The sequence below is a fragment of the Pan troglodytes genome, chromosome 18 (genome assembly GCF_028858775.2).
Source record: "Pan troglodytes isolate AG18354 chromosome 18, NHGRI_mPanTro3-v2.0_pri, whole genome shotgun sequence".
NCBI classification, from domain to species: Eukaryota; Metazoa; Chordata; class Mammalia; order Primates; family Hominidae; genus Pan; species Pan troglodytes.
Window position 1 is genome coordinate 3,455,427 of NC_072416.2, and position 9,507 is coordinate 3,464,933.

The 9,507-nt window shown below is 65.0% G+C and overlaps 1 protein-coding gene across 1 annotated transcript; it reads left to right on the forward strand.

Annotated features, from left to right (window-relative positions):
- The first annotated feature begins 6,503 nt into the window (after positions 1-6,503).
- On the forward strand, positions 6,504-9,173 carry SSTR5 (somatostatin receptor 5). The gene has a single exon (XM_003314898.5). It carries the CDS (start codon positions 6,547-6,549, stop codon positions 7,639-7,641), a length of 1,095 nt encoding a protein of 364 aa, XP_003314946.3. The 5' UTR covers positions 6,504-6,546; the 3' UTR covers positions 7,642-9,173.
- The last annotated feature ends 334 nt before the right edge of the window (positions 9,174-9,507 follow it).

Genomic DNA, 9,507 nt, shown 5'->3' on the forward strand with positions numbered 1-9,507 from the left:
AGCGGCCCTGCCCCGCCCCTACCAGACACTGGCCCCGCCCCCGCCCCGCCCCGCCCCCTCCCAGCCGGCGCCCGAGAGCCCGGAGCCAGTGCCGCGCGGACATCGGGGCTCCCCCGTTCAGAGGGCGCCGCCGCCCAGGTGAGTGCCGCCCGCCCCTGTCCCCCTCCCGCGCGGGCACCCCCTGCCCTCGGCTGTTATCCCCACTGGGGGTTTCACCCTGTGTGCGCAGCCCCGGCCCGGGGTCCCGCCGTGCGCCCCCAGCCCGCTGCACGCACTGTCCCCCACGCGCCCTCCGCACACCCGCGGGGCTCTCCTGCCGCCGCCGGGGGTCCCTCCCATCCCGTTCCATCCACTCCCAGCAGCTCCATCCCTCCCATCTCCTGCCCCCACCCCACAACTCACCATCTGCAGGCACCCCGTGTGCCAGGGTCAGCCCAGCAGCCACAGGGGACCCAGATGGCCCCACTCTGCCCACCGCGCCGCTCCCGGCCTCTCCTCCCCACGACGGGGGCCACAGGGCGGCTGGCTCCTGGAGCTGGAGGAGGGTGGGTAGGGCTGGGGAGGGCTCGGAGCCTGGGGCTGGGGGCTGGAAGTGGCACTCAGGCCACAGGAAACCACTGGACCACGGAAGGAGGGTCCCAGGGTGCCCGTGGCACCCAGCAAGGGGAGGATCTGCAATTTGGGTACGGGGGGGAGGCAACTGGTGCCTGCGCCCAGCTGGGTCGGTGAGCTCCTGGAAGGCAGCAGGCAGAGGCCAGCACCCACGGGCCCTGTGACCTGGCACTCACAGATGGGTTCCCTGAAACCCAAGACTGGGGAGGCTGGGGTGCCACCCCGCCCGCTGCGAACAGAGCCCCCTCCTGTCCAAGGCACCGCGTGTACCTGGAATCCTCCTGGCGTCTTCGCCCTCCCCAGAATAGAGAACACGCCACTGGGGTGTGTGCCTTTGGCCCTCCTCCCCCACCCCAGACCCACCCACGTGCCCAACCCGCTGTCCCCAGCCTGCCAGCCTGCCTGGGGCCCCCTCAAGGGCGAGAGAGCGGAGTGCATGGTGACAGAAGTTGGGGATGGTTCCAGCGAGGCTGAGCCCTTTCTGAAGGGAGTGATTCTGGCCTATGTAGGTGGGGACTGCCAGAGCCTCCTGGGCAGAAACTGGTCGATAGCACCAAGGACAGGCGCCTGGCATTGATTTCCAGAGCGAGACCCAGCGGGGCTGTCAGGAGGTGCCTGGTGTGGAGGGTGCCCCGAGAAGCGTTCGCGGAGCACGCGGGACCCCTGCTGCTGCTGCTCCAGGCTGGCCCACACCTGCCTCAGTTTCCCTCTCCTGGGGAGGGTATGTGCCCCTGGCCACAGGCTGCCACAGGGACAGGTGGCGTGTATGTGGGGGACAGGCAGGGGTGCCATTGGCTGCACTCACAGAGCTGGACCCCAAGGGGGCAGTGGCCTGCCACCAGCCCACCCTTACGACAGAGGAAACAGGTCAGAACGCTTGTCCTGGGAGCACAGGCCTGGCTCCAGGGCCTTTGGAGGGGCTGGGGCCTGTAGTCTTAGCTAGGGTGTCCCCCCACGTTTGCCCCTGCCCAGCACACACTGGAGGAGCCCGGGTGGGTCTGCAGCCTCTCCAGGGTGCGGCGTGGGCCCCGGCCGTGTGAGCCGCTGCCTCCCCGAGCAGCAGGTTCCGCGGCCCCTCCAAGCTGCAGCCGCATCGCTGCCCCCCGTGAAGGAGCCGGCTCCCCGACCTCGTGCTGGGCTAGCCTGGAAGGGGTTGGCAGGGTGCAGGCTAGACCTCCACCCAGTCATGCAGGACTTGGTGCTGAGGCCCCGCCTCTGGTCCCAGGCCCCTGTGAAGACTGCCCCCTTCTCCGAGGAGCCCAGCGGCCTCCTGGATGCTGGGGAAATGCTGGGCTGCTTAGGGCAGCTTGTGGGAGCAATCGTTGAGCACCCAGTGTATGCCAGCCCCGCTGTGGTCCCCGTCGTGGGGAGGTGAGGCCGGGAGCGGTGCAGTGGGCAGACTGGGGCCATCTGGGTCCCCTGTGGCTTCTGGGCTGACCCTGGCACACCGGGCACCTGCAGATGGTGAGTTGTGGGGTGGGGGCAGGAGATGGGAGGGATGGATGCTGCTGGGAGTGGATGCACACAGCACCCTGCACACAGAAGCTCACTCAGTTTCATCTGCTCAGCAACCCTACAGTTTGCAGGAGTTGCCTATCCCAGAAGCTGGGCTCAGAGAAGCCTGTGACTTACCCCAGACCACGCAGCCCGTGTGGGGAGTGGGCAGGGGCCGGGGTCGCTCCCAGTGCCATGTCAGGCTGAGCAGATCCCTTCGTGGCCGAGGGCTCGGGATCAGAAAGCTCCTACTGCTGGCTCCCCCCTCCAGTGAATCCCCCACCCACAAGGGACAGGGCCACCGGGACAATTCCCCGTGAGTGTGTAATTTTATGATTCAGAGAATGACTGCTTCCAAATAACGGCTCTTGCAGAATTATGTTCCAAGAGTCAGGTACAGCAATAATGGTCTATTTGTGTCCTTTGCTGCTCTGAAGTCTAACTCCGGAGGTGGAGCACTGGGGGCCGCAGAGCCGGGGACCTGGCAGCCTGTGGAGCCCCTTGCTGGGCTCTGGGCATGGGAGTGGCCTTGGAGGAACCCTGAGGCTCCTCTGAAGCTAAGAATCTACAAAGACAGGGAGGCTGAGGCAGGAGGATCGCTTGAGCACAGGTCGAGGCTGCAGTGAGCTGTGATCACAGCACCACTGCAATCCAGCTCGGGCAACAGAGCAAGACCCCATCTCGAAAACAAAAAATCAAACAGGCATTTGGGAACCACATGTGCTGGGGACCCAGGGCCTGTGTTGGAGATGGACCGGAGCCCGACAGCCGCCCTCTCCCTGTCCCACCATCGGTGGCTCCTCTGTCCCCTCCACCTGGCCTCCTTGCTACCAATGGTATGGAGGAATGGGCCGAAAGTGCCTCCCCAGGGAGGGCTGCCGCTCAGAGGCCTCTGCACCTGGGCCGCCATCCCATCCACCTGGACTCCCACACAGCCCGCGGGCTGTCTCCAGACCACTGTCCTTCCAGAATGCATGCTCCACAGGCAGCCAGAGGGAGCCGCAAACATGGCGTGTTGGATTTCCGTGCTGGTCCCTGGGGAGCGGAGAGCCACAGGCCTCTTCCCCTCCCTCTCCCTCTCCCTCCCTCCCTCTCTCCCCCCACCCTGTCTTTCTCTCTCCCTCCCCACCTCCCCCTCCCTTTCTCCCCCCTCCCCTCCCCCTCCCTCCCCCCTCCCCTCCCCCTCCCTTTCCCTCGTCTCTCCTCCCTGCCTCCCCATCCCTCTCCCTCTCCCTCCTCTCTCTCTCCCCCTACCCTGTCTTTCTCTCTCCCTCCCCGCCTCCCCCTCCCTCTCCCTCTCTCTCTCCCCACACCCTTTCTCTCTCCCTCCCCGCCTCCCCCTCCCTCTCCCTCTCTCTCTCCCCACACCCTTTCTCTCTCCCTCCCCGCCTCCCCCTCCCTCTCCCCCATACCCTGTCTTTCTCTCTCCCTCCCTGCCTCCCCCTCCCTCTCCCCCCATACCCTGTCTTTCTCTCTCCCTCCCCGCCTCCCCCTCCCTCTCCCCCATACCCTGTCTTTCTCTCTCCCTCCCCGCCTCCCCCTCCCTCTCCCCCATACCCTTTCTCTCTCCCTCCCTGCCTCCCCCTCCCTCTCCCCCCACCCTTTCTCTCTCCCTCCCCACCTCCCCCTCCCTCTCCCTCCCCCCTCACCTCCCCCTCCCTTTCCCTCCCTCTCTCCCTCTCTCCTCCCCTCCCCCTCCCTCTCCCTCCCTCTCTCCTCCCCGCCTCCCCATCCCTCTCCTTCTCCCTTCTCTCTCTCTCCCCCTACCCTGTCTTTCTCTCTCCCTCCCCGCCTCCCCCTCCCTCTCCCCCATACTCTATCTTTCTCTCTCCCTCCCTGCCACCCCCTCCCTCTCCCTCTCCCTCCCTCTCTCCCCACACCCTGTCTTTCTCTCTCCCTCCCCACCTCCCCTCTTCTCCCACCCCCGGGGTCTGCGTGGAGGCCACTGCTCCGTCCCTGCTGAGGATTCTGCTGCACTCTGGCTCCTGCCTGTGGGAATCCATCCTGTCTCTCTGGCTGGTGTCTCTCTGGCTGGCGTCCCTGCCCAGATGCCGCAGCTTGATGGGGATGCTCTTTCATTCCTTTATGCTGCTTGGGACAGGTGCGCTCCTAGACGGGATCCTGTCGCCAGTTCTGGGGGAGCCCAGCCATGCTCTCCCCCTGCCCACCCCACAGAGCCCTCTCTGGACCTTGTGCCAGCACCCTGCTCCAGTGACTCTTTCAACCCTCTTCCCATTCACCAATTCTCTCTTCAGTGCTGTCCACACTGGAGTTGGTTCTGACCACTTTTGTAGTGTTTTTTTTCCACTTAAATGATTGTATTTTTTACATCCAGGATTTGTAATTTTTAAAAATAGATGCCTGTTCATTTTACTCCTTAGACAGAAGCCAAATGTATTTCCTAACATTTTATCCATGCTGTCTCTGTGGATCTTGCACATATTTAAACATAGCCTAAGCGTACCTGTTTGCTCGTTATTTTTATCTCCCTGAGATGGATCCACGGGTCCACTGGCCCTGTTGATTTTCTGAGTCGTATTTCTTAGTGTGTTTGGGCCACGCGAGCTTGGGGATGTTGATTTCTAGGTTTGTTGGGGACAGAGGGCTTTCTCTTTGTGCTGTCAGCCTTGTGTTCTGGGCTCCCCCGTCCCCAGCTCTCCTTTCCTTGTCTACCAGATTTCAGTGGCCTTGGCCCAGCCCCACAGCCCCCAGCCAGGACTGTGGCCTTTCCTGGCAGCTGCTGGGGTGGTCCTGTGCTCTGAGGTGCCTCCGGGGTCAGGGCCGGTCAGCTGAGCAGCCCCAGGGCTCCAGACGGCACATGCTGAGGTCACCACAGCCGGCTCCACCCCTGCTCAGGCCGAGGTCCCCCAGGGAGGGGCTTGTCCCTGGTCTGGATCCTAGGGGGCACTTTGATTCTCTGCTGGCCACCCCCAGAGTCACACAGCTCCAGGGTCAACCCAAACATCCGGACTTCCTCCGCCCCACTCGTCAGGGGAGGCATTGATCTTCTTTTTGAGACAGGGTCTTGCTCAGTCACCCAGGCTGGCGTGCAGTGGTGCAATCACAGCTCACTGCAGCCTCAACCTCCTGGGCTCAAATGATCCTCCTGACTGAGCCTCCTCAGTGGCTGGGACTACAGGCGCCCGCCACCACACTTGGCTAATTTTTGTATTTTTTGTAGAGACGGGGTCTCACCATGTTGCCCAGGCTGGTCTTGAACTCCTGTCCTCAGGTGATCCACCCGCCTCGGCCTCCCACAGTGCTGGGATGACGGGCTTGAGCCACTGCACCCAGCCGGAGTATCATTTTTATGAATGATTTCAAACACGCAGAAAAATACAAAAACAATATACGAGGTACACACGTGCCCATGGCCTTGAACCCACAGACGTCACCATTCCCAGCCCACCCTTCTCCATGGACACCCCTCCCTCCCCTCCCCCAAGTCTCCCCTGTTCTCTCTCTGGGCCACAGTGGGGGGTTCCAGGGCCTGGGAGGGGGCTCAAAGCTCCGATGGGACTGGGCAGTGTCAGGTGGCTGCAGCCCCCACACGCTATGCCTCTGACCTGCCCACACCCCCCACCGCGGCTTCTCCTCCGGGCTGCAGGGTGTGCAGCCCCCACCCGCAGTCCCCCCTCCTTCGCCCTGTGTGACTCCTGGGGCTCCGTGTGACCACTCTGTGTGGTTTGTGTGTTTGCTTCTCTGCAGCCGCCCCGTGGGGTGGGTGGTGTCTCTCTGGCCCTGTGCTGTGCCCCCGCCTGGGTTTACAGATGTCTGTCATTGCTGTGGGGGTGACGGTCCCTGCGCTGGCCTGGAGAGAGGTTCGGGGCCGACGGGCAGCGGGCACCCCGGTGAAAGTCCCTCGAGGCTGCGGTGGTGACACCACGTCCAGCCACTTCTCTGGTCGTCCTAGCCAGGTGCCATTCATCCCAGGCGGACAGGGGGCCGACCACCGGCCCCATTTCTCTCCACTGCCACCTCTCCCTGTGTGTCCCGGGAGGGGCCGCCCGCTGGGCCTCAGCCCCTTACCTGGTAGACGAGGGCAGCAGCACTGCAGTGCAGGCTCTGAGGGGCTTCAGGGAGACGCAGGTGCTGGCCTCAGACTCCAGGATGCTGCAGCCAGGCCAGGCGCCATCTGGGTGCAGGGGCGGCCACAGGGCAGCTGTCGCCATATCGACAGCAGCCGTCCGTCTGGGCTCCCGGGGCCACCTGCCCGCCGCTCCTTCCTCTCCTGGCTTATTTTCCAAACAATTTGCTTAATGTGATTCCCGGCCAAGCTAAACATGACTAATCGTGTTTACCCGGTGATCCCGCGCCTCCTGGCAGGCGGGGCTGGGGCCCAGGAGGAAGGAATGCCTGCATGTGCCGGTTCAGGGACTCACCACCCTGGCGTCCTCCCTTCTTCTCTTGCAGAGCCCGACGCACCCCGGGGCTGCCGCCATGGAGCCCCTGTTCCCAGCCTCCACGCCCAGCTGGAACGCCTCCTCCCCGGGGGCTGCCTCTGGAGGCGGTGACAACAGGACGCTGGTGGGGCCGGCGCCCTCGGCGGGGGCCTGGGCGGTGCTGGTGCCCGTGCTGTACCTGCTGGTGTGTGCGGCCGGGCTGGGCGGGAACACGCTGGTCATCTACGTGGTGCTGCGCTTCGCCAAGATGAAGACCGTCACCAACATCTACATTCTCAACCTGGCAGTGGCCGACGTCCTGTACATGCTGGGGCTGCCTTTCCTGGCCACGCAGAACGCCGCGTCCTTCTGGCCCTTCGGCCCCGTCCTGTGCCGCCTGGTCATGACGCTGGACGGCGTCAACCAGTTCACCAGTGTCTTCTGCCTGACAGTCATGAGCGTGGACCGCTACCTGGCGGTGGTGCACCCGCTGAGCTCCGCCCGCTGGCGCCGCCCGCGTGTGGCCAAGCTGGCGAGCGCCGCAGCCTGGGTCCTGTCTCTGTGCATGTCGCTGCCGCTCCTGGTGTTCGCGGACGTGCAGGAGGGCGGTACCTGCAACGCCAGCTGGCCGGAGCCCGTGGGGCTGTGGGGCGCCGTCTTCATCATCTACACGGCCGTGCTGGGCTTCTTCGCACCGCTGCTGGTCATCTGCCTGTGCTACCTGCTCATTGTGGTGAAGGTGAGGGCGGCGGGCGTGCGCGTGGGCTGCGTGCGGCGGCGCTCGGAGCGGAAGGTGACGCGCATGGTGTTGGTGGTGGTGCTGGTGTTTGCGGGATGTTGGCTGCCCTTCTTCACCGTCAACATCGTCAACCTGGCCGTGGCGCTGCCCCAGGAGCCCGCCTCCGCCGGCCTCTACTTCTTCGTGGTCATCCTCTCCTACGCCAACAGCTGCGCCAACCCCGTCCTCTACGGCTTCCTCTCTGACAACTTCCGCCAGAGCTTCCAGAAGGTTCTGTGCCTCCGCAAGGGCTCTGGTGCCAAGGACGCTGATGCCACGGAGCCGCGACCAGACAGGAGCCGGCAGCAGCAGGAGGCCACGCCGCCCGCGCACCGCGCCGAAGCCAACGGGCTTATGCAGACCAGCAAGCTGTGAGACTGCAGGCGGTGGGTGGGCGGCCCCGTGTCACCCTCAGGAGCGGAGGTTGCACTGCGGTGACCCCCACCCATGACCTGCCAGTCAGGATGCTCCCCGGCGGTGGTGTGAGGACAGAGCTGGCTGAAGCCAGGCTGGGGTGGACACAGGGCAGTAGGTTCCCCACTGTGACCGACCGCCCCTTCTAGCCGTCTGCCACACGGCGGGGGATCCCGGGAGGTAGGGGAGGTGGCCAGACCGGTGGGGGGCTCCGCCGTGCCGTGCAAGTGCTCAGGGCCGCCTCACCCTCCATCCGGCCCCAGCCCATGCCGGCCTTCCCTCTGGGGAGCGACTTTTCCAGAAGGCCGGCCAGGCAAGAGGGTCTTCCTGACTGCGGAGCTGACCTGCCCGGCCCACCAGCTGCATGTCAGCTCCGAGCCACCGGGTCCCCGTCCAAGGCTGCTCCGCTAAGTTACAGACACCCGAAAGCACTTGACTCAGGTCCCCGGAGTCCCTGGCCAGGGCCTCAGCCCCTCGCTTGCCCTGCACTGTGTGGACTCTGGGGATGCAGGTGTAAGGGGAGTGTGGCTGGGCAGCCCCTGGTCAGCCAGGGTCACGCCTGTCCTGGGGGCCCCATGCTGCTGTCCGACACCCCCCATGGGAGGCTGCGGGCGACAGTTGCTGTCTCAGAGAGGGGAGTGTGGGGGCTTGGGCGCTGGCCTAGCCAGGGGTGAGGTGGGGAGGCGGCTGGTGCAGAGGAGAGCCGGGGTCTGAGGTTGGGGTGGAGGCTGCAGCCCTCCAGGCTGCTGGGGGTGCAGATGGCTGTGCCGTGCTGAGATTGGCTCTGTCGGGAGGGGTCCAGTGTGGGGTGCCTGAGGGCACTAGGGAGAGGTGCTCCTGCTGCAGGAGGACCTGAGGGTCGGGGCTTGGAGAGGACAGGGAACCTGCGGCCGTCTCTTCTGCTTTGGGGCAGGGGCTCTGGCCCGGGACAGGGAACGGGGACAGGAGCAGAGGACGGTCATCCAGGCGCAGCGGGGAGCTGCTCCCCAGGCCACAGCAGACAGCACTGCTGAGAGGCGGCGGCCGCGCGGGTGACGCAAATGGCAGGCCCTGGGAATCCCGCCGCCCCCCACCTAGAATTGTCCCACCTCCCCCACCCCAAACACCAGCTTTTCCTGGCACCCCAGGCCCAGAACGTGGGCCCAGAGAGCCTTGCTGGGGTCTCTGGGGCACCTTGGCCTTGCTCTGAGGCTGGAAGGAGAAGGACCAGGGTGTGGCATCACTCGGCCCCAGGGACCCCTCTGCCCTGCCCAGCACTGGCCCCGACCCGTGCTCCCGCCGTCTGCCCAGAGCAGGACCTCAACCTCCCGGAGGGCACAGGGAGCGGCTGAGTGGGCACAGATCCTGGCAGGAGAAAGGCCCAGGCTGAGGCCAGGCCTGGGACACATCCGAGCAGTGAGGGCACGCGTGTTTGACAACTGCTCCCCTGAATAAATGCGAGGATAAATGTTTGATTCTTTCCCCGAGCAAATATTGTCCCTGGAGCCGAGTGCAGCCAGCGCAGAGTGAGCGGAGCCTGGGCTCCCCCGAGGCCCGACACAGGGCCCGCCCCCGGCCCCAGCCCCGCTGAGCCAGACAAGGCCGGGACGGAGGCGGCCAAACGCCCAGCAGGAAGCGGGAGGCGTGGAATTCGTGAACAGGGTGAAAAATGATGGAAGCTGCCTGGGGTCTTAGGCTGGAGCTGCCCCTCACGGCTTCTTGACAGCTCTGGGTGGGGCAGGGTGGGCTTCTGCAGGGGGTCCACAAATCTCTGCCTCTTGAGTCACCAAAGAGGGGTGCATCCAGGGTGCACTGGGGGAAACCGAGGCCCGTTCACACCGCAGCACC

Bases quoted from the DNA above. Each gene is read 5' to 3' on its own strand.
- SSTR5 (XM_003314898.5), top strand. From the start codon at position 6,547: ATGGAGCCCCTGTTCCCAGCCTCCACGCCCAGCTGGAACGCCTCCTCC.